The 24650-nt window shown below is 44.2% G+C and overlaps 1 protein-coding gene across 1 annotated transcript in view; it reads right to left on the bottom strand.

Moving 5' to 3' along the window:
• Positions 1-24650, bottom strand: part of TNN (tenascin N) — a 65364-nt gene that overhangs the window by 13913 nt on the left and 26801 nt on the right. Inside the window, exons 5-11 of the mRNA XM_029618796.1 lie at positions 24410-24592; positions 23905-23994; positions 21654-21917; positions 18784-19047; positions 16536-16799; positions 15406-15669; positions 3871-4001 (exon numbers count right to left, since the gene is read on the bottom strand). Coding sequence (XP_029474656.1) covers positions 3871-4001; positions 15406-15669; positions 16536-16799; positions 18784-19047; positions 21654-21917; positions 23905-23994; positions 24410-24592 — 1460 coding nt within the window. The remainder of the gene's footprint in view (positions 1-3870; positions 4002-15405; positions 15670-16535; positions 16800-18783; positions 19048-21653; positions 21918-23904; positions 23995-24409; positions 24593-24650) is intronic.

Consider the following 24650-nt stretch of genomic DNA (forward strand, 5'->3'; position numbering starts at 1 on the left):
GTCCTACACCAGCTAAGCACTGTAGGAGGGGGAAGGGGAGCCATTGCTGACTGCTCTGAGACTACCATACCAGGTAAGCTAGCCCATTCTTGCCTGACTCCAAAATACATTGGGGTCACTATTCAGTGGTAGCAGAGCAGACATTGACCGGTTAACTTTTACTAGTTAACTTTGTCCAGCTCTTCAGCCGCACTTAATCAGTTAAGTTTTGTGACTGAAGATCCAGTTAAATCTAACTATACAAAATTTGGATTTAGGTCAACCATTTGTGCAGACAGTATTATCTGCACAAATGTATTCGGTTAGAGCTAAATATCATGTTAACCGGCTACGTTGGAAAAATCTGTTTCAACCTGGCCCCTCTTTTGTCTCACTAAATCTTTGCCCACAGCAATTTTGTACGTACAGAGGTCAATATTCAGAAGCATTTAGCCAGCTAACTCAGGATTTAGCCAGATAATTTAGGGGCGTTCTGGGGGCGTAACAGGGAGGAGTTGAGTTAGCCAGCTAAATTAACTGGCTAACTCCGATATTCAGAGTTGTTTTATTTATTTATTTAAAAAATTTCCAGACCGCCAATCACCATTTCTTGGCGGTTTATAATACAGCATTCATAATCTTAAAATCACAAATATGAATAAAACATTAGACAAGTATACAAAGGCCTTTCCTTGCACCTCTACAAATATACCACAAAGGCAAACACTGTATATTTAAAATTAATTCAATCACATCCTTTTCGTTACAAATCCTTCATTGCTAGAAATACTCTCTGCTTTTTATCAATAACATAATCTGACTCAGCCTTAACCTGATTCACTTAAAAACATTAAAACCATGCATACAAGACTGCCCAACTGTATATTACAGAAACCAAGGTGGATGCATTAACTCACCTTAGCAAATGCTTTCTCATAAAAAATGCCTTGACAAGTTTTCTAAACTTCAATAAAGACAGTTCTGCTTTGACAATATCATTGGCCCTTGAACATTAAAATGGGCGCTCTCTGAATTTGTCCAACCTAATTGTCTTAAATGATGGATCACAGCACAAATTATGAAACTTGGACCGCAAACTCCTAACTGCTGAATCAACTTTAAAGCTGCATTAAAAGGAGGAGGTGCTAGACCACAAACTCCTTTATAGACTAGCATCATTATTTTAAATTTAATACACCAAATTATGGGAAGGGAGTGAAGTTTAACCAAAATGGGGGAGATGGGATCCCGCAGCTAAGTCTGTTCAGGCCAAAGAGCTGGCAACGTTTAGCTGGCTAACTTTAAGATAGCCGGCTCTATTCAATAGTGTCGCTGTCTTACCAGCGGCGGATTCCCGATAAAGACCGGCCCGGGGATTCGCAGCCCAGGCCGGCCCAGGAGATACCACGTGTCACGGCCACGCTCGGCAGACCACGTGACTAGAGCAGCCGGCCCACCGGGGGATGCCCGATCCCCCAATAGGCCAATCCGCCCCTGTGTATTACTGAATATACTTCCAACGTTAGCAGGATAAGTTTTATCCTGCTAACTTTGCTAGCGAAACTGTGTCTTAATGTGGACCTCAGTAACATTTAGCCCGACACTGTAGGGAATATTTAACCAGTTAGATATGAGCAGTTAAAAGACTATTTTAACCACATAAATCTTTTGAACATTGCTCCCATTGTCTTACCAGTTGGAGACTTCTTTCTAACAACCGGAAAAAAAAGCACCTTAAATTCTGAGCATCAGCATTTGCCTTTAATACACATCACAATGCATTATGGGTATTCTGATTTAACTTAATAAAATGTAAGCCTGTAAGAAAAGCTCCTTGGTATGGAAATGAAAAAAAGAAAACCATGACTGATGTAAAAAATCTTGCATTCATATAAGGTTACCCTAGCTACCACTAAGTATCAACAAAATAAGTGAACAATCCCCAGACACTCATAAATATTCATTACCTAAATAACTACATGCCTATGAAGAGGACTCAACTCTTAGTCCTGGTATTATCCACTAATGCAGGAGTTCTCAGCCCATTCCTTGAGACAAATCTAGCCAGTTGGGTTTTCAGGATATCCACAATGAACATGCATGAGATGGATTTGTATACAACGTAGGAAGCATATGCACCTCTGTCTCATGGAACTTCATTGTAGATATCCTGAAAACCTGGTCGGCTGGGTATGCCCCAAGGACTAGATTTAGAACCCCTGCATTAATGCAGGTCAGGGCTTCCTAAGCCTGTCCTGGGGACCCCACAGCCAGTCAGTTTTCAGGATAGCCACAATGAGTATACATGGGATAAATCTGCATATACTGAGTCTCCATATATAGAAAGACATGGCTTAATGGGACAAAGCCAGCATGGCTTTACCCAAGGCAAGTCTTGCCTCACAAATCTGCTTCACTTTTTTGAAGGAGTTAATAAACATGTGGATAAAGGTGAACCGGTAGATGTAGTATACTTGGATTTTCAGAAGGAGTTTGACAAAGTTCCTCATGAGAGGCTTCTAGGAAAAGTAAAAAGTCATGGGATAGGTGGCGATGTCCTTTCGTGGATTGCAAACTGGCTAAAAGACAGGAAACAGAGAGTAGGATTAAATGGGCAATTTTCTCAGTGGAAGGGAGTGGACAGTGGAGTGCCTCAGGGATCTGTATTGGAACCCTTACTTTTCAATATGTTTATAAATGATCTGGAAAGAAATACGACAAGTGAGATAATCAAATTTGCAGATGACACAAAATTGTTCAGAGTAGTTAAATCACAAGCAGATTGTGATAAATTGCAGGAAGACCTTGTGAGACTGGAAAATTGGGCATCCAAATGGCAGATGAAATTTAATGTGGATAAGTGCAAGGTGATGCATATGGGGAAAAATAACCCATGCTATAATTACACAATGTTGGGTTCCATATTAGGTGCTACAACCCAAGAAAGAGATCTAGGCATCATAGTGGATAACACATTGAAATCATCGGTTCAGTGTGCTGCGGCAGTCAAAAAAGCAAACAGAATGTTGGGAATTATTAGAAAGGGAATGATGAATAAAACGGAAAATGTCATAATGCCTCTGTATTGCTCCATGGTGAGACCGCACCTTGAATACTGTGTACAATTCTGGTCGCCGCATCTCAAAAAAGATATAATTACGATGGAGAAGGTACAGAGAAGGGCTACCAAAATGATAAGGGGAATGGAACAGCTCCCCTATAAGGAAAGACTAAAGAGGTTAGGACTTTTCAGCTTGGAGAAGAGACAGCTGAGGGGGGGATATGATAGAGATGTTTAAAATTATGAGAGGTCTAGAACGGGTAGATGTGAATCGGTTATTTACTCTTTCGGATAATAGAAAGACTAGGGGGCACTCCATGAAGTTAGCATGGGGCACATTTAAAACTAATCGGAGAAAGTTCTTTTTTACTCAACGCACAATTAAACTCTGGAATTTGTTGCCAGAGGATGTGGTTAGTGCAGTTAGTATAGCTGTGTTTAAAAAAGGATTGGATAAGTTCTTGGAGGAGAAGTCCATTACCTGCTATTAATTTCACTTAGAGAATAGCCACTGCCATTAGCAATGGTAACATGGAATAGACTTAGCTTTTGGGTTCTTGCCAGGTTCTTATGGCCTGGTTTGGCCTCTGTTGGAAACAGGATGCTGAGTTTGATGGACCCTTGGTCTGTCCCAGTATGGCATTTTCTTATGTTCTTATGTCCATTGTATGCAAATTTATCTCAAGCAAATTCATTGATATCCTGAAAACTTGACTGGCTGTGGGGTCCCCAGGACAGGCTTAGGAAGCCCTGCAATAGGTGTACTGCAGCACTGGGTAAACAATTGCCCCTCTCAAACATAGGAAAATTGGTTGAAACAGACACAGTACCTTGCTGGTGCCATCCGGTTTCTGATAGGACAGGGTATAACCCTCAATATTTGCAATGGGTGGTGTCCAGGTAAGCACTGCACTGGCCTGAGTCACATCGGATGCTCGCAGGTTCTTGGGAGGGTCAATTTCTAAGAAATGAAGTGAAAGACTAATTTAGAAAAAGGCAAAGAGAGGGAGAACAATCCTATAGCAAAAGGAAATATTATAAGGTGGTTTAAAAAAATGAGCTCAGCTAAAATGTGAGTGTCATGATATGTAACACCTATGCTTTAATTTCAATGCCTTCTGCTCTATGTATATTCCTCCCTGTTTCCCCTCCCTGTTGATTGTAATTTCAGTCTATTAGTTACAATGTGAACCGGTATGATGTATGCATACTAATACCGGTATATAAAAGTTTCAAATAAATAAATAAATAAATGATATCCTCATCAGTTTCATTTATCCGACGCCTTCCCATAGTTCACACCCAAGAATTGGGAGAGTGAGCTTGGAGTCCATGGACCCAGGGAAACCAGGGTTCAAATCCCACTGTTGCTCCTTGTGACCTTGGGGCAAGTCACTTTACCCTCCTAGCCTCAGGTACAAGCCCTCTGGCAATAGGGAAATACCTCCAGTACCTGCATGTAATCCGCTTCGATGTACACTCTGAAGTGCCGAAAAGCGGAAGAAAAAAGTCTAAATAAATGGAGGATTCTGAGTGTGAGGGAAGCAGAAAGAGATTGCTTGTAGAAAGGAGTGAACAGATTCACAGGTTGGGGGCGGCTTCGTGAACCTGCTGCAGAGCTGCTGCTTAAAGGAGCCGGTCCCTACCTTGTTCGGGAAAGTCCCAGTATTTCCTACTGTGGAGAAGGAAATCTGCGCCATATTGCTCAGGTACCAGTACAGGGAAAGTCCCGCTGGGAGAGAGTCCCTAAAGAGTACACGGTGAGGGAGCTGGAAAAGGATTCCCTACAGCAGCAGATTTCTGGGACTTTAACCACTGGCTGGGGGGATATTTTCTGTATTGGATATTGCCAGGTTATTCATCTGCACCAAGTACCCCACTATGCATTTTGGATTTTTGGAAGGACCCCCCCCCCCCCCCCCTTTTTATGAGCATGTGGTTATTCGTAACGGGGGCTGCTGAAGTAGTGCTCACATCCGAGGTCCTTGAAAGCTTGTCTTTTTCTCCCCTGGCTGGGGGGCCTAGGTGGTCTAATGGCCCCTCGGCTCCACAGTGTGCCCCTGCGGAGTTTCCACAGAGGAAGGACAGGTCACGGTCCGAGGCTCTCTTCATTACTTACCTGCACTATAGATACAGTCAAGTTACATTCCGAGGGCACTGTTCAGCAGTGTGCAAACCTCAGTATAGACGCGGGTGAGTGCACATGAAGTTACAGAGGGAGCCGCTCAGTTTATAAAATACCAGGTATCATCATCTGTTTCAGCACATGCAGATTTGTTTTTTTTAATGCTGGGATCTGCATAGTTTATACCCTATAAGCACCCCCCTTCCCCTGACTGAGTACATAAAATGGTGGAATGGGACTCTCCTGTGAGGGGTCACCCCCTCCAAATTTATTTGCCTGGGTTCTTAAGATGGTTATACAGATGGTGAAGTGGACCTTAATGGTGACAACAGGATTTAACACAACACTGCTTTACTTAAGCTATAGGGACATCGAGAGGACATCCCCTCACCCCCACTCCATGATCAATGACTCCATCCATAGTAACAGCCTGGCATAATAATGAAGACTGATGCATTCCCTTGTATTCAAATTCTAAAAACCAACAACTTTTATTATCTGGAATAGCCAGCCAGCCAGAACCTATTTCTATGGATGACACTGCTTTACAAAATTCTTACAGCCCAATGGCAGAGTCCCCAGGCTTCCATAAGTTACCATCACACCTGGATAAATTTGGGGACCCATGGGATACGGCCTGTCACAGTGCCTATGCTGACCATGAGAATCAACACTATTCCCCTCCCCACTACCTGTTCTGTCTCTCAGCACTATGGGGCTGAGTTTTGTCCAACATACTTCGAGCAAAACTCTCATCCGATGGGGAGCAAATGCATTCCTGAAAACCTCATTTATCCTCTCCTGGACCACATTTATACTTCCATATCCATTCCCTCGGTGCAGATTCCCTGGAGGCATCCCTTCCTGAGGACTCACCCCCACCTCCAGTCCTCCTCTTTTTGACTCTTGGTCGGTTCCCCGAGAGTGGAAAAAAATCCACACCATGCCACGCCATGGCTACTGGCCTCTCTGTTTCTCCTCTCCAGTAGATTCCTCTGGATGAGGGGGGGTGGAATCTCTTCTTCCTGGCCTCGGGCCTCTCTCCTTTATGGGGAGAGCCCCTATAAGTTTCCACTCTGCTTGGAGACTCCCTGAGCCTCCCAACTCATAGGCTGAGTGCTCCAGTTGTTTACATTTTCTGGAGGTCCCTATATCCCACCCCACAGTGGAAAGGGCAAGGGAAGAAAGGGCAAAAAACCTGCCCAAACCCCACCTTCCACTTCAATCTCGGGCACCCAATCAGGAAACTCAGCACTTTAAAGAAACAGATGCTCATTTCCCTATTAACACATTCTCACAAGATACTGAATGAATGCTCACACACCTAAAATGCCATCTAGTGGTCAATTGGTATTATTGCATGCATAAATATTTTACATTTCCCAAAACCAAATACATTGATAACTCTTCCCTTACATATATTTTATAAAACTATGCAATATATTTTACGCATTAAATAATTGTAATGCGTGTGTGTATAATAACACACAGTTTATATACAGAGGCAGGTATTTGATAAATTTGGCTGATGTATGCGCATATCTCACTTATGAAAATACTTAATTATATGTATGTGTACTACCAAGCACCAGCTCACTAAGACCTCCACCCATTGACCCAGACATCCACCAGTTGACCCAGACCTTTACCAGTTGACCACATCCTCAGCCCAAAAACCACAGACAAAAGAGAAGTCAGATTTAATATCTGTGACTTGATTAGCAGTTGTGCAAGCTTGCATGCATGTTTGATGATATATGCATGGACTCTGTTTAAAAAAAAAAAAAAAAAAAGGTAAATGTGCATGTACTTCCAAATCCCAACCCAGAATGTCTTTAAAACAACACCTTTTTACACACACAGTTTTCCATACAGTCGTCACAGTGTGTGTGTATTCCCGGCTTTATGAAAATTCACGTACCATGCACAGAGGCTAATTATGATTTTATGCATACAACCTTGCATAAGTCTTTGAAAATTACCTCCTAAAGAAATATTTTACAATACTGGTGACACTATAATACTACTACAGATACTTCCTCACAAATTATAAAGCACACATTGTATTTATCTCTCTACTTCTGCATCCTCTTTAAGAGATGCCAGAGCTCTTGCTTCACTGATGTGGTGAGTTACATAGATATAATTAAAATAAGGATTTCCAGGATGAGCCCAAGAGCTCTAAGTTGGATTCCCAGAACCATCTCTGGTACCTAAAGCCATCAGGAATTAGACACTCTGCAGAGGCAGATGTTGCCTTCATATTGAAATGAATAGATGTCGTGCTTGAGTAACTTGCTAGCCATGGAAGTTGACTTTAAATTAAGAGCACAGGTGAACAGACCAGTCCGGCAATAGGGTAATGCCCAAGTCCCATGAGCCCACTCTCCCCTAGCCTCGGATGGGTGGGTCAATGACCCTTATTGCCTGGGGTCCCATATCACTATCAGTCTGCTCCTGCTTAAGGGTTCCACAAAGCACTGAGTTCATGTTCCATCATGCACTGGAGCCATAGGGTCTCCATGGAGCTTTAAGTTCATGTCATACTTGAGTCTGATGGTCTCATGGAACATGACATTCATGCTGCATTTGAGCTAGGGTTCTTTACAAAAAAAAAACAGATTGTGCATCTGGATCACAGGCTGTCCCTGATGCTAGAACCATAAGCCAGGGTATACCAGATAAGGAGAAAATTGAAAGAAAATGCTGAGCTACAATGATGGCCCTTGTTAAGGTTTGGGTTCTCTCTTTAAAAAAAAAAAAAACGCAGCTGGGACAAGTTGTGATTAGATCAGTGGCAGATGGAAAGGGTCTTCGAGGTATTCACTGGCTCCCCTAGACCAGTGACCAGAAGACGAGCTGGCCGCATAGAGATGAAAGGAGTAGGAGCAGCCAGAACAGCTGAGAGAAAGAGAGAGAGGGGAAAGGAAGTGAGAAGAGGATAGGTTGTGCCTTGGGGGAGGTAGGTTCGCTCGGTCCCTCTTCCACCCATGCTAGTAGCAGTGCATTTTAGAACAATGCGGGTAAGAGAATCACAGCAGAGTGAGGAGAATCACTTGCGAGCACACTGCTGCTACTCCTCCTGCTCCAGCATTCGCTGCTGCCGCTGCCAGCACTGAGCAGCAGCTCTGAAAGGTGCAGTGTCGGAAAAGATGGGAGGGAGAAAGGGGGAGGCAGAGGAAGGGGATAAAAGAGGCATGCAGAAGAAAGAAAAGGGGTGCTAGGAAAGAGCAGCAGGGAGCAGCGAAAGGAAGGAAAGCAAAGGGAACAGAAGCAGAGGAGGGCAGGACAGAGGGTAGGATAGAGGGGAACAGCAGAGGGGGAATCGAAGGGAAGAAGAGGGGATAGGCAACAGGAGAGGAAGGAAAGTGGGAGAACAGAAAAGGGGATAGCATACCAACAGAGGGAAGTAACGGGAACAGCCAGAGGAAAGCTGCAGAGAGAGGTAAATAGGATGGAAACAGGAGAGATGGAGGAGTGGGAGAGGGTAAGATAGAGCAGGAGAGAGAAGGAATGAGGATGACAGGGGAGGAATCAGTCAAAAGAACAGAGGGGGGACTCATTGGCTTCTCCCTGCAGGACAGCCCTGGTCTGACTTATAGTAGCATGAAAGGCCTCCGTACCCCACAGAGCTGCAAGCATAGCATCCCAGGACCCTACCACCCCTGGCATGCAGACAGGAAGGCAAGGAGCAGGCAGCGGAAGGTGACCTATGTCAGCTATCCTGGAGGCTAAAGCTGCAGCAGCAGAAGAGGGGATGAGAAGGAAGGAATTAGGGAGGCTGGAGTACTTGTTGAAGAGGGGGATTGCAGTGGTCTCAGGTGAGGGAGCAGCCTCTTTCCGTGTCTCTGTTCACCCTCCCTTCTCCTCTGCTCCATCCCTCTCTTTTCCTTACCTCCATCTCATTTGCTCCATTCTTGTCTCCTCACATCTGCTCCTTCGCTCTCGCCTTTCCTTCACCTCCACTGCTTCCTCCATCCCTCTCTCCTCCCTTCCTCCCTTGTGCGCCTCATTTCAGTTCACTGCTAGAGCTGAATATCTCTCTCCCCCTCACCTCAGCTCTCCACCTTCCCTCTCTCTTCTGCCCCTCACACTTGTTGCCATTTCCAGATTCACAGCAAGAGTTCAATCTTACTCTTCTTTCCTCCTCCATCTCCTCCTCATCTCTGTGCCTTCCCTCCTTCTCGCCTTCCCTTAACTTTCTAAATCACCTACTGTGGAGCTCACCACACATCACTGGATTGGATCCAGCTGCAGCAGAAGATGGAGTTTATTGTGGAAAAGTAGTAAGAACATGTAACCGTTAGGTTTCAAATACATATACCTAGACTCCAAATGGCCAGATACAGGTTTAAATGAATGCTTCAGATTTTAGCTACAGGCAGAACCTATTTTATATTATGTTTTGTCATATAATACTTATATTGTTTCATGTATTAATCTGTCTTAATTTTTTAGCTCTGAATAATACCCCAAGGAATAGCTTTATTATTTTAATAATTTTAATTTCTGTCTTTAACAGCTAAATACTTTATTAATGTGCTTTTAAAATTTTAGCTGTTATCTTTTATTGGATGTATTTATTGTATTTTCATTATTGTTTTAACTGTAAACCGCTGTGAAGGCTAACGCCAATGCGGCGGTATAGAAAAATCAATAAACTATAAACTATGTTTTATTTTCCTGTTCGATGAGGGTCTTGGTATGTCGACTGTATTCACTCCCTTTTTCTCACTCTTCTTCCCCCCCCCCCCCCCCCCCCCCCCCCCCCCCCCAATGTGAAGCTTTAGTAGAAAAGGGTTCTTGTAAAGGAGAATCCAATAAGAGCTAAGAGCAGAAGCCTGATTTGTAGGAAAAGAAAGCTGGAAGTTCAATATAAAATTGAAATTTCATTTTGTTTTATTGCTTTTCTTTGTTTGGACAGTAGAGGGAGCCAGAGTCATTTCTATTTGCTCTACTGCGCTGGCCGATAAGAAAAGTTGATGCTACCTTTAAACCAGGTCTTTGCTTTCCCCCGAAAAGCCATGTAGTTCAGTACCGACGAATCTCAACTGGAACCGAATGCCACAGCTCCAGACCTGCTACAGAAAACCTTCTCTGAAGGTTAAGCACCTTTCGTATTTCTCTCCTTGATGGAACTTGTAAAAACGTTCTATTAGCAAATGCCAGGGACATAACCCTCCCTCTTCTTTCTTATTCGCAGATAAAGATTAGTTCTTCTAGTTTAAGGAAAACAAAATGTCCTTCTTGTGTTGCAGTCTCTGATGTTTCTTTCCTACAGCACCGGATCTATTTTTAGCAGAAATGATATTTATGGTGAGGTCAGACAAAAGCACAGACCGCAGCTGAGCAAGCGTCCCGGCACATAGACTGCACGGGAGATCGAAGAGCAGGGGCCCTCCTCCTGACCAACAGAAGTCGAAAGCTCTACTGAAGGTAATGCTCTGCGTCCTGGGGAAAGGATGCAGGGTACAGATACATCTCAGGAGATGGTTGAGAATGCAGTAGCCCTGGAGGATCCCAGTATTTTTTTTGACTTCCCTAAAAAGGAAGGTCAGGATAAAAGAAAAGCAAACTTGCAAATGACAAAGCTGTTGGTTCCACCATACAAGGCCTGCTGCCTCTCTGACTGAACTGGCACCTTCCAAAAGATGGTGCACCCTAATGGAATCCAGCATTTGAGAACACACAGACTAAACTATATATTCTTAGCAATTCCTGAAATTAGCATGCAAACAATTCCAACTATTAGCATGCGATCCTGTGTCTAATATTTGGATGCAGACACTGCATTCAGCCAGCATCGTCGAAACAGTGAGGCCAATATTCCAAGGCTATTGTCTGGCTAACCTTTCTGGAATTAACTGGACAAAAATCAGCATTGTAATATTTACTCCACTGCCTGTGGTAACGCAAGGTGGCACTGAGGGCATTCCTGGGATGTGGCTCCACTTTCTGCAGGCAGCACTGAGATTCAGCCTGGCCAGGAGAAAGTTAGCAGGGTAAATGTGATGAGGCAAACACCTGTCCTAAAGTTATCCGCATCACTTTAGCCAGGTATATTCAGCTGAACATTTATCTAGATAGAGAATAACCTTCCCTCTCGCTGGCTTACTCAAGGGCTGATGCAATACAGTATGCTCAGCCGAGTGCACTGCTTAACCCCTGGTTGGATGTGGGTTTTGGATGCGCGTCCAACGCCCCTTATTCTGTAAGGGGGATTAGCACGTCCAAAACGCCCAGAGCAGGCGTTAATTCCTGAGCAGCCCAAAAAGTGTACAGAAAAGCAGAAAAATATTGTTTTTCTGTACTTCCTCTTATCGGGGGCGATATTAAGTCGGAAGGACCAAAAGGCCCCAAAAGTGAAAATAAATAAATAAATAAATAAATAAAGTGTGCCGGGGGTCACAGGTTAGGGAAAACGGATGCTCGTGAAATTGAGCGTCCGTTTTCCTAACCCGCCGACAGCCACCTCGCCTGGGTGCCTGCTGTCAAGGAGGCGCGACCCCCTCGTCCAGGGGAGGTGGCTGGGCGGCATTAGGAAAGCAGGCACTCAAGGCCGAGCGCCCGTTTTCCCACGCAGATTTATTGCATCGGCCCCTGCCTGACGCCGTCAGTGAGGTCCATATTCACTGAGTGGGTGAGCTAACTGGCCGATTTTTAGCTGATTGTATTTAGAAACATTTTTAGCTGAAAATTTACCTGAAGATTTTGTGCACCCCGGTTCCCCTGCTATACACAGCCAGTTAGTGCTGAAAATGGGGGCACTAACCGACTAAGCCCCCTTTAAGAAAAGCAATGACTCTCCTTCCCTCCTGGGTCTTTTATTGTAAAATTAATGCCCCAGCCTGATCCCTTCTTTCCCACTTTTAAAAAAAATGAAAAGTATAACCCCCATCCCTCCACCCTCCCCCCCCCAACCATAGAAGAGGAAGAAAAATGCCCTGGCAGCCAGCGCACCCCCTTCCCTCCCTCTGACATAAAAAGGTCTCCTGGCAGCGAGATTCCCCTCCCCCCTGCTGGCCAAGAAAGGAGAGAAACACCCCCCCCCCCCTCTCTTCCTTCACTACTCCTTCCTTTTCTGAAGAGAGGAATCAATCGGGAATCAATCGGGATTATAACAATCAATTGCTGTTCTACTAGGTTAATAGCCAACGGGCCGATACAGTAAAATCGCGGGAGAGTGGCCTGTGTGCGCGCCTCTCCCGGCGCGCACACAGGCCACTCTCCTGTGCGCGATACAGTAAGTTAGTTTATTTAAATTAGGGCCGGCGGTAAAAAGAGGCGCTAGGGTCACTAGCGCGTCCCTGGCGCCTCTTTTCGGACAGGAGCGGTGGCTGTCAGCGGGTTTGACAGCCGATGCTCAATTTTGCTGGCGTCGGTTCTCGAGCCTGCTGACAGCCACGGGTTCAGAAACCGGACGCCGGCAAAATTGAGCGTCCGGTTTTCAACCCGTGAGCAGCGGGCCTATTTCAAATTTTTTTTTTACTTTTTTTACCCTTCGGGACCTCCGACTTAATATCGCCATGATATTAAGTCGGAGGGTGCACAGAAAAGCAGTTTTTGGGTAGGCGCTAATTTCTGAAAGCAAAATGTGCGGTTTGGCTGCACATTTTGCTTTCTGAATCGCGCAGGAATAACTAATAGGGCCATCAGCATGCATTTGCATGTTGCGAGCGCTATTAGGTTCCGGGGGGGGGGGGTTGGACGTGTGTTTTTGATGTGCTATTACCCCTTACTGAATAAGGGGTAAAGCTAGCGCGTCCAAAACGTGCGTCCAATCTGCCGGAGCGCACTGTACTGTATCAGCCTGCAAGGGATGCAGCCATCATCTTAGTAGACCATGCAGGACAGAGGATATGGAAAGGAAGGAAGAAACCCTAGTGAAAGAAGAACATGGGAGCAGTGAGAGACGATTGCATTACAAGAAGCAACCGGAGAGCAGATTATCCCTCTGCAGCTGGAACCCTTCCGGTTCTTGACCCGACTGAAACAAATAGATTTGAAACGGAGCCGGGTATCTCATAGCATTCCTTACCTCTGTCTCAGTGGTTTGGGACAAGATTCTGGTCGTGGTGCCGGTGCCTCGCTCTCTTTCTCCTCCCCAGCTCCTTCCTCGTCCTCCGCAGCCCCAGGCCCAGCTCCAGTCAACAGGAAAGCAGAAATGGCAGACCGGGGGGGGGGGCGAACCTGGTGCTGCTCATCCTGCTGCAGGCGCCACTCCGGCTTCCATGGTTTACAGCCGGAGTGGCCTTTTTTTTTTTTTTTTTTTTTAACAATCACAAACAGGGCAGTTTCGCTTTGACCACTGCCTACAACGCATGCAGAAAGTGCTGCTGTGCATTTGCACCTGTTATTTGACAGGTGGCAGATTTGGGGGGGGGGGGGGGGGGGGGTGTGAAACAGTAATTTTGAAAATGCAAGCTATGCAGACCCGTTTTATGCCCTGGACCTCAGCATAACCCTTGGGGACTCCTCTTTTTGATCCAGCTGCAAGGACGCATGCTGTAAAGGCCCCTGCATCCTTTTTTAAACTGCTAGAAGGGGAACGACAACCCAGGGCAATCTACAAACCTTCTCTTTATGTAGCAGTAGCTGCGCTACGGAACGGGATCTTGAATTCTGGGAAAGAAACTTTTAAGAAGAATTTATGTGGCAGTACGGAACTGCATCCATAATCTTTTAGCTAAGGAGAGGCCATGTTCCTTAAAGAGTCTTTAAGCTGCATGTGTCAGCTGAGGGGTTCTCCGGGGTGGTTTCTGGATGCAAGGGATAAATGCCAGTGTGTCTGCCAGAGAGGAGTGGTGAGAGAGAATAAAGTCAGCAATGGTGCAAGTAGGCTCGGAATTGCTTTGGCTTATAGGATTGATTTTGATTCTTAAGGTCACTTGTCCTGCAAATTGAAATCTTTATTGGCTATGGACTCAGTATGTGCTTGGATTTCCAACCGCACTGTAAGCTGTATTCCGCCTGCTCTTGCCGAATCAATAGAAGTTGTAAAGACCAAGAAACGCTAAGGCCGAAATGCCCTGGGAATAAGCAGACCAGGTAATTTTCACTGTATTTCAGCGTGGACAAGAAGCGAGCTGATCCGCACGTTTGAATCGTGGAGAACACTTCTGACAACCTGTCCGTTCTGGATTTTTTTGTTTTTATGTAGCTATTCCAAGGCCTCTGGACTAAAGGAGGTCTGGGGTTTATTTTAATCTCACACAAGTGCAAGCAGAACGTGGAAGATGAGTGCATGAAACAGTGGTTGATTAGAATATGAGCAATGCCTCTAGCAGAGCATCCAACAGGACCAGATAAAAGATGCTGGGGCCGAGTGCCATGGTGGAGCCTCTTTGACGCTCTGCCAGCCCATGACCGTAAAACAAGCAGAAGCAGGCTCCTCTTTGGCCTGGATGTTTGGCACCTTTGAAACAGTTTGTTATGGGTTTGACAGTTGCATGGTTTTGATTTGTTAATATTACGACTCTTAACAGGGGTAACCTGCACGGAGCGGCAGTTACTACCATAAGAAGCGGGCTGGCAGTCTGGATTGGACCTTTGGGTCTTTTTCTTCCGTCATTACTATGTTACTGTGAAATGTGGCACCCTAGGCAGCTGCCTATGCCTAAATCCAGGCCTGGTATCCACAATTCGTCCTGGGCTACAAACAACATGGGGGTGATTTTCAAACGGTGCGTCTGGGTGCAAAGTCCGTGGGTACAGCGTACAGGACACTCCTGCACCCTGTACCTAATTCTCAGAGGGAAACCATGCACATAGTTGCAAATTGCAGATGGTCACAAAGGACCAGGTAGGACTTTCCACCTGCTTTTTATTACAGGCAGATTTCTTTCTGGTTATCAGCATGGGTAGATCTGAAAATCCAAGCTCATGCCCCCACCCTAAAAACTCCCCCAAGGAATGCCTCTTCCCGGCCCAGCTGAAAGGATGGGCACCATGGCAGCCTGCTCATTGCAAGCTAGGCTGAATGCGGGCAGGCTTCAGATGATCAGTTTACCCCGGTTAATTTCTAGTTTAGCCTTGAAAATGATCAGCCCCCTGATATCAGTAGAGCATAACAAAAATGCACAAATATATAATAGTGACTGTAAGTGAATAAATTAACCTTACTTGCATAGCAAAATCCCAATTCCTCACTCATAATCTCTTTTTTTTTTACGGCCTAATCACCGGGATCAGGAGGAATTTTTCTCCCTTTCCGTCTCGTGTCTGCTCCTGTCCTCCTCACCTGTCACTGCTTTCGTCTCTGCCCTCTTACTGCGCTTGCCGCCTTTCTCTGCCCAGATGTAGATGGTGTACTCCATGCCTGGATGCAGGCCGGTCAGTGTGGTGGCAGCCTTTTCCTTCCCCACAGTCACCTCCTTGGTTTCTCCATCTTCAGCGGCGTAGCTCAGCACGTATCTGTCCACGAGAGCCTGCGCCCGATTCCAGGCCAGCGAGGCCGCGTCCTCCGTCACTCTGTTGGTCACTAGGTTCGTCGGGCCATCAATTTCTGTGTGAGAAACAGGCAAATGCCATCACTGCTGGGTGGGTTGTCGATGGATATTCACTGCAAGAATTTCATATTTTAGGAATGCAAACTTTTACAACAACTATGCATGAGGTGGGTTTAGGTCTCGGGTCAGAACAGTAAAACACCAGGGGAACCTTGCAAGTAACAGTGTGGTAGATTTATCAGTTCACCTCATCTGACAAGTCACAGAAGAATTGTTGTTGATGGGGATACGCACGTGCCAGTGAAGAGACCTGCACAATCCAGAGTTCTCCTTCGTTTCAGAAGCGGGATAAAGCCTGGTTAAGTCTTGGTGCAACTTGGGTTCTTAACAGGTACATCTTTTTCTTCTGATACCGTCAGCTCAAAGGCAACCAGCACAGAGGACGCCTCGTGTGGGCTGGGAGGGCACTCATTTGATTTCATTTTAATGTCATTGGTTGGGGGGAGGGGTTTATTCCATTTCGTTTCATTTAAACATTTGTTTTATTAGTGCAGGCTATTTTAGAATTGGTTGCACTAAAATGTTTTAGTGCTTGCTACTGGCAGCACGCAGTTTAAACTATCCCCCAAGCTTTTTTAATAGCTTCCTTTGCATCCATCCCAACTCCCTCTCTATTTTTAAATTGGGCCAAAAGTGAGGAAACGAGGAAAGGGGAATTAGCCTCTGCAGTCTTTTATTTTAAATTGAACAGTGGGGGCATTGTCCAGTTATCTTTAGGCCTGCTGTTTGGCCAACCAAGTTCACCAGTTAACTTGAGTCAGCCAACACTGAATTCTCCATCCGGGGAGAGCCTCCCAGGCTTCCTCATTTGCCTGACTAAACATTGCCTTTCAGTGCGTAGCAGCTGGTCCTGGGCACTCACCTGTTGCTGCTTTAGCATCTGCCTTCTTACTGTGCTTAGTGCCCTTCTCAGCCCAGATGTAGATGGTGTACTCCATGCCTGGACACAGGCCGGTCAGTGTGGTGGTGACCTTGTCCTTTCCCACAGACACTTCCTTGGTTTCTCCATCCGCAGAGGTGTAGCTCAACCTGTATCTGTCTATGAGAGCCCGTGCCGGGTCCCAGGAGACGGAGGCCGTGTTCTCTGTCATTCCGTTGATCACTAGGTTTGTAGGCCCATCAATTTCTTGGGGAAAAAAAAAAAAAGATTTACAAGAGAAAAGATAAAAAAGATTCCAGGAGAGATCACAGGAGTCCTGTGTAGTGCATTGTAAAAGCTGCAGAAAATTGTAATAGAAGAATAGATCAACTTAATATTACATGTATAACTGGAGGTTTAATTCTCCTGGTTTGCCCTGTGTCCAGTCAATTTTGTGTCCCAAGTTGGGTCAGATGGCAAGGTGTTATCCCTTCATATTACATAGCCAAAAAGGCATCAACCACAATTCAGACCTTATATTTGATCTTAGCCACAAAGAGGCTAATAACTAGATATTCAGCCACTATTAGTCTAGTGGAGGCCCAAACTTCTGGGAATGAATCGACACCCCCCCCCCCCCCCCCGATTCGTTCAGTCATCAACATCCCAGCAAGAAACAGCGTGTATGAGAAGAAAGGTAATGTGTATATGTGAGAGTGAGAGACTGTATGTGTAGAAGAGCCAGTGTTGCTGATGTTTCTTTGTACATTTGCTGAATATGATTAAATAAATAATGCGCTTGCAGGGCCGATGCAAGGGGTATTAGGAGCCCTAGGCAAACGTTCAGTCTTGTTGTTCCCCCGCTCACCCACCTCAACCCCAACCACCTCTCTCCCAATAATAGTAAAACCAATATTTTGAAAAAGAATATTTCAAAATAGCTGACAAATAGGATAACTTTCAATAATTAAAAATTCATATTTAAAAAAATATTCCTAACACCAAAAAACATTGCAAAGAGCAGACACATCAAACAACACCCAATAATTAAAACTAACAATGATAGAAATCCTCCAGCTCTCCAAACCTGGGAAAGTTGATTAACAGATACCCCATCAGGGTTTATGAATTTTATTTATATTTATTTATTATATTTATTGTGCATTATTATTTATTGTTGTGAACCATTACGATGGAACCCGACTGATGGTATACAAAAACCAATAAATAAATAAAAATAAAATAAATATAAATATAAACTCAGGAAAGTACTGTGGAGCCCAGAGCTGACAGAGTTATTAGAAATGGTGGGGTCACATAGCCTATAATTTATTTGTGCTTGGTTGATAGAACCGGGTCCACTAAGGGCTTATCCCATTTGCACATTACAATTATTGATAATTAGCCTGCAGATTAATTTGGGACAATAGGGATCCAAGATTTTGAGATTAGCTTTGTGATTTACAGTCCTTGCACATAACTCTAAGTTTAGAATGGCATGTTCTCAGATGTTGTCTAGAAAAAAAGGGAAAATTAATGGACAATAACTGGAGAAACTAATGATAAAGAACCTCTTCTAACAAACAACTGAGGAAGGAGATGGCAATTTTTGCACCAATAAAGTAAGAGAAATACGATACAAGTTATTAAACTCACAAAATAATGTTTATACTGTGTGTCTTTTGTTTAGTGCGAGAGAGGAGGTGTAGCCTCTACTATATAGTGACATTACTAACTCTCTGTACTTGTGCTGTAATAATTACACAGGAAAATGGTTAAAAATGATACTTTATATTCTTTATTTCAGGAAACCTTTTTAATAAACTTGGGTACTTTCTTATCTATTTCTGCCTGATGGTGTGCATATCCTTGGTAGCTAACGCTACCATGTACATATTTTCTAGTATTATGATAGAAAAAGATGTTGGGGGTGGGCAACTCAGCTTCCAACGCAAATATGTTGTTGTTCATAATCTTGCTCACTCTGAATTAATGTCAAATTACAGTAAAAACTACTCTGAGAGCACCAGTTGTGGAGGCCTTGGGATAACAGAGTGGTGACTTGAAATACCAGCTTTGTACAGCATTAGGAAACATATACCGCTGACAGGAAATCGTTTGCTTTTGCCCCTGCCAAAGAACAGCAAAATGCCTGGGGGAGGTCAGGTGGTGATAAAATAAAAATGACCATAGATACCACATGCTTATGAGTTGCTTTTCCATTGTATAACAGCTGGTTCTGTGCGCTCACCTGTCTCTGCTTTAGCATCTGCTTTCTTACTGTGCTTGCTGCCCTTCTCGGCCCACATGGAGATAGTGTACTCCATGCCTGGATGCAGGCCGGTCAGTGTGGTGTCAACCTTGTCCTTCCCCATGGCCATTTCCTTGGTTTCGCCATCTGCAGAGGTGTAGCTCAGCCTGTATCTGTCTATAAGAGCCTGGGCCGGGTCCCAGGAGATGGAGGCTATGTCCTCTGTTACTCTGTTGATCACGAGGTTTGTAGGCCCATCGATTTCTTGGAAAGAAAGGGTTTGCAAGAGAAAAGATGAAAAATAATTCTAGGAGGCATCTTAGAAATTCTCCCATGTATACTGAAGAGGCTCCAGACTATTTAATAGCAGGTCAGAACAGATCTACTTGCTTTTATTGTAAGGGAGATTTCATTCTCCTTGTTTGACCTGCAAACAAGCAGTTTTATGTTCCCAGTGGGATCCGTTTGTAATGCATTAGAAAGGCTCTGAATCTCAGTCAAAAGGCCAAGAACGCATCAACTAAAACTCATGCCTCAGATCTTATATTTGATCTTAGCCAAAAAAAAGGCCAATGCTCGATAATGGGCAAAACTCAGTATTCAGCTGTTAGCCTAGTATACACTCAAATTTTCAGGAATGAACTGACTCCTAGTTTTTTGTTCGTCCATCAGTATCTCAGTAAGAAATGAGTATTCTCATCACTGCTCGGAACGGAGTTATCAATGGACACACATTGCAAGAATTTGATATTATATACATTTAAACTTTTACACAGCCCTGAATTTGTCAGACAACACCCGTAATGCCTCTACCTAGGGCAGCAAATATTTAGGGGAAGCAGGAGCTAATATTTTCTGCCTTCCAATGCTGCTGAATCTCATACCACAGAGAACAGCCTTCTGCTAACCTATAACAGCCCCTTTCAGGAGGTAGAGGTGATTGAAAACACCAAAAGCAACTAGGAAAGGCAAAATCCTAAATCTGTCTCTATTTTCACAATAGGAAGGCAATTTTTAAAGCTATTAACTCACGTAAATAGCGATTTACTCAGATCAACTGAAAATGTCCTCCTCAGAGTGGCTGAAGAGTACATAAGGGAGCCAATATTCAGTGCTGGCCTGGTAAGAAACTTATCCAGATATGACCTAGCTGGCTAAATTACAAGGGATATTCAGCAGCATGGCTGTCTGCAGTCAAGGCGCTTCTTAGCCGGCTAAGGGAGTCATTTTCCAAGTGGCTCGCACACGATAAGGGACGTTTCGCATGCAAAAAGTCCCTTATCACATGCGATACCAGGATTGGGGTGGAGTCGGCCCCGGAAGAGGAGGAGTCGGGGCTTCACCGGGGCCGACTCCGCGAAGACGCCGCGGATGGCGAAAAGGTAAGGGCCTTTTCGTGTCCGAGTTCGCGCCCAATAGCTACACCTTCTATGGTGGCGCTATTGGGTGCGAAACCGGCAGCAATCGCACCGTGGCGGTGCGATCGCTGCCGGCTAGCGCAGGACCGCCCCCCCATTTCGGCCCCCGCCCCTCATTACCTAAAGTATCGCAGGCCTGCGATACTTTAGAAAATGAGGCCCTAAGTTAGATCAGCTCTATGGCTGATCTAATTTATCTGATTAACTTAATTGGATAAGAATGAATATCGCTACGTATCTGGTTAAGTTAACTGGCTAAGTATTGCCATCCAGATCCACCCATTGCCCGCTCACAAATTGGCCGGCTAAAAGATAGCTGGATAAGTGACTTCTCCGGCTATCTAGTGGCTGCTGATTTTTAGCAGACCGCTAGATAGCCAGGTAAGATCTACTTAATTGGCTAGCCAGTGCTAAATGCGCTTTGAATATCAGGCACAGGATGTTCACAGGATGGATCATTTTAGCCACATTGATAAAGGCATTTCTGTGGGTGTGATTATGTTGGGGGGGGGAGGGAGTAAAACAAGATACGTACTTGAAATTTTGAAAAATACCCGTTCCCTCAACTGTCTACAAAAACAGCAGGTAAAAAGTATGCATGCACTTTAGCAGGCGCACTTTATGCTAATGCACCTGTGCAATTTCCCTATGTGATAATATATTTGTTTTTCACGGAATGAGGATGAGGGCTGGAGTTTGATTAGTGGTAAAACATTAAATGTGATTTTATCATGCCAGCTATATATAGCAGTATATTTCAAGAAAAAATTTAAGATTTATTTTTTTGGGATATGGTAAAAAAAAATCATAAACCTATACTGAGGATACCCACTGAACATGTTTTCCATAAAAATGCAGTAATGCAAAATTAATGTGCTTATGAAGCTCTCTTTGTATACAATATAATTAATACAATCCAAAATGTATACTTCCAATTTCTAAGATCCTTGACAAAATTACCAAGCATAATATTAGGTTTGTACACTTTTACTACCATGGTCGCAGTCAATGGGAACAATAGGAGGGAAAATGAAAGCACACTGATATCTATAACCCATTCTTGAGAATTATAAAATAAGTAGTTAAACATAGGGATTACTCAGTGCATGTATATTTTTTCAGGCACTATGACAAGACATTAGGGATGAGCAACTCAACTTGTAACACAAATATTTTGTTAATCACAATCCTTCCCACTCTGAATTCATGCCAAATTATCGCAAAAATACTCTGATACCACCAGTTACAGAGGACTTGGGATAACTAAATGGTCATATTGCAGAACTTGAAGTGCCATCTTTATACAGTATAAGAATATATATACTTTTTTTTTGCCACTGCCAAAAAAAGGCAAAATGCCTGAAGACAAAGTATGACTCAAAAAATGAACATAGATATCACATGCTCAGAAGTTGTTTTTCCATTGTTTAACAGCTGGTTCTGGACACTCACCTGTCACTGCTTTAGCACCTGCCTTCTTACTGGGCTTGTTACCCTTTTCAGCCCAGATGTAGATAGTGTACTCCATGCCTGGACGCAGGCCGGTCAGTGTAGTGGTGACCTTGTCCTTCCCTATGGTCACCTCCTTGGCTTCTCCATCAGCAGAGGTGTAGCTCAGTCTATATCGGTCTATAAGGGCCTGTACTGGGTCCCAGGAGATGGAGGCCGTGTTCTCCGTTACTCTGTTGATCATTAGGTTTGTAGGGCTATCGATTTCTTTGGGGGGAAAAAAGGTTTTACAAGAAAAGAAGCATAAAAATTTCCAGGTGACATCACAGAAATCCTTCTGTGTACATTGAAGAGGCTTCGGGGAATGTCTAGTAGAAGAACGTCCAGAACAAATCTCCTACTTACTTGCCCAGATAAGGTCGTCTTTTAGCACTCTGAGTAGCACTGTTCTTCTAAACAACAAAGTGTCTCCAATTGCTGTTAGAACATGTGTACATTTAACCTTGTTGAAGTGTGTAAATCTCCACTAACTTTCTATCCCTACCATCGTGGCTCAGAAAAACACAGAGAATCCCTAGTAGCTAGAGGATGGAAATGAAAGAGCCAAGGTAACCTTTTGGTAACTTTGGTGTAACATTTTTGCATGGAGGAAACCTACATGGAGTGATAGACACAACCCTAAATAAAAGGCATGGGGGGGTAACCTGCATGGAACAGAAGCTACAAACTTCGACACTTTACTGGGCGGATTAACCAGTTTACTATGTTATCATGTAACAACATTGCAGATGCGTTCTCTACAGATACGCTAATGTAGAGACCCTTTGGGATCTCCACTAGATAGCCCTAGCTTAGGACATGGGTTAGGTGTTAGGAGAGGCACGTTCCATTTTCAGAACAGCATCTCCTGTGATTTTGCTGGGATGGTGAGCTCCTGTTTGTGTATCAGTAGGCAGGGAGAGAGATCAGTATGGCATTTTTGGTTAGCTTTGCAAGGAGCAGGACCTGGTTATTTTTGTGTTCCGTTGTCATTTAGCAGGCTTCATGGCTGGAGATGTAGTGAGCAGGAGAGGCCTGTCCCTTTCCAGTGCACAACCTGTCTGGTAGGGTTTGCCTCTAGTTTATTTAAGAGATTTGTGGAATTTAATTTTTAGGAGTTTTTCTTTTGTGAATGTCTGGGAGGGAAAGCCCTGCTTTGGGAGGGACAGGGATAGAGAATACCTGCTGTTTCCATCCCTGGAGGGACACTGGCAACTCGCTGCAAGATTGGGGTTTTGGTATTTGGAAGGATTTTTGCCTTTTGAGTTGGGAGGAGTTTACTGAGGAAAGGGGAAGACCTGACCCTCTCCTTGCTGCAGGACCTGTCAGTCTTAAAGATCTAACTTTGCCATTCCAAGAGGAGAATCAGAAGTAAGAAGTATTGTGTCATCTGGAGACCCTGAGTGGAGTCTTCACCCTGGGAGAAGAAGTAGGGACTGATATTCTGGAGTCCTGGAAGTACACCTGGATCTCAGGTCCTGTTTGGGGAAGAGATTCCACCCAACCTAGGATACCTCCTACCAACGTGGGACTCTTTATCATTCCAAGCCCAGAAGGGTAAGAATATCTGAAGGGCGGACTTGCAAACAGAAGAGCAGTTTGAGAAAAAATGTTTTGGATATGGATGTAACCAGGATTAAGTGTGTCTAGTGCCAATTAATCACATTGGAAGAACTGAGTAAAGTTTGAGTTTGGAACACCTGCCAGCCTGGTTATTCTGCACCTACATGTATTTAAGAGCAAGGACACCCAGCAAAGAGGTCCACCCTTGTGCCTTGGATCCTGGAGGTCTATCCTCCCCTCCCCCCACTATCAGAGAATCCACAGCCAGAGGCTGTGTAGACTGAGATAGTCACTAATAGAAGAGCGGCTACACTAACATATATAACACTGCTACTACAAATCCCCATTCATTTAAATCTCCACTAATTACTGCTAGTTATACAGTCATTTACATTACTCTCACACTACTTAATACTTATTAACATTTCACTGAAATTTAGTAGGTAAGCAGTGAAATTCCCAGAGAGTCCTATGGATTTTAGTGGCACCTTCTGCGGGCAGCCGGGCCTACTTGGACAAACTCCTGGCTTCCTGCCACTTTTCAGGGAACGGCAATGCACATGGTAATTCCCCAGCAGACACTCATCATTCAAGTACACTGTGATATGCTCAGGAAAGAATGAGTAGAACTTTACATAAATATAGCCAGTACCAGTGGTTCCGCTCACTGATGACGATTTTCCTGCCAGCTTATCCTTCACAGACCAAACTGTGATCTGATACCTGGTGGAAGGTTGTAAACCTGTGAAGAGAAAAAAAAAGTAGAGATTTGATGATGCATGAAGGGAAAGATTTTCATGAATAATCTCATGAGAAGTAACACTGCAAAATATACAAATAGACCTGGTAGCTGTTCACCAGGACTTTTTCTACTAATCCAGTATTTTTTTTAATGCTCATACGTGAGCACTGGGAGTTTAAGAGCAGAGTTAAAAACAAACTAGGAACCACAGAACCATCTACCATCTACCACTCCACAGTCCAATTGGTTTTTAGCACATCTTAGATCTGTATTTGTGGAAGAGAAACAAAAAGTCTAGTTTCCTAGCAGAAATGGAAGACCTGACAGCTACCACTTTTGGAGATCAATGTATGCAATTCTCTTCACCTTTCCATGTCATCTCTCCATTGCTCCATCAAGGTTAAGACCTGCTTACCTGTAATGATGTATCTGGTTTTCACGTCTCTGCTCTTTGGCACTACCACCTCTTTCTCTTCACCCAACGGGGTGGAGTATTTCAGTTTGTAATAATCCACTTCCACTTCGGGATTCTCCCACTCCACTTCCAGTGAATTCTCAGTCTCTTCTGTTAGCCAGATGGTGCCAAGAGAAGACATATCTGTGAAAAAATAAACAGAATGAAAACTACAAAGCTGTCACAATTGAAACCAAAGCAC

This window comes from Rhinatrema bivittatum, chromosome 10 (assembly GCF_901001135.1).
Source record: "Rhinatrema bivittatum chromosome 10, aRhiBiv1.1, whole genome shotgun sequence".
Lineage (NCBI taxonomy): Eukaryota > Metazoa > Chordata > Amphibia > Gymnophiona > Rhinatrematidae > Rhinatrema > Rhinatrema bivittatum.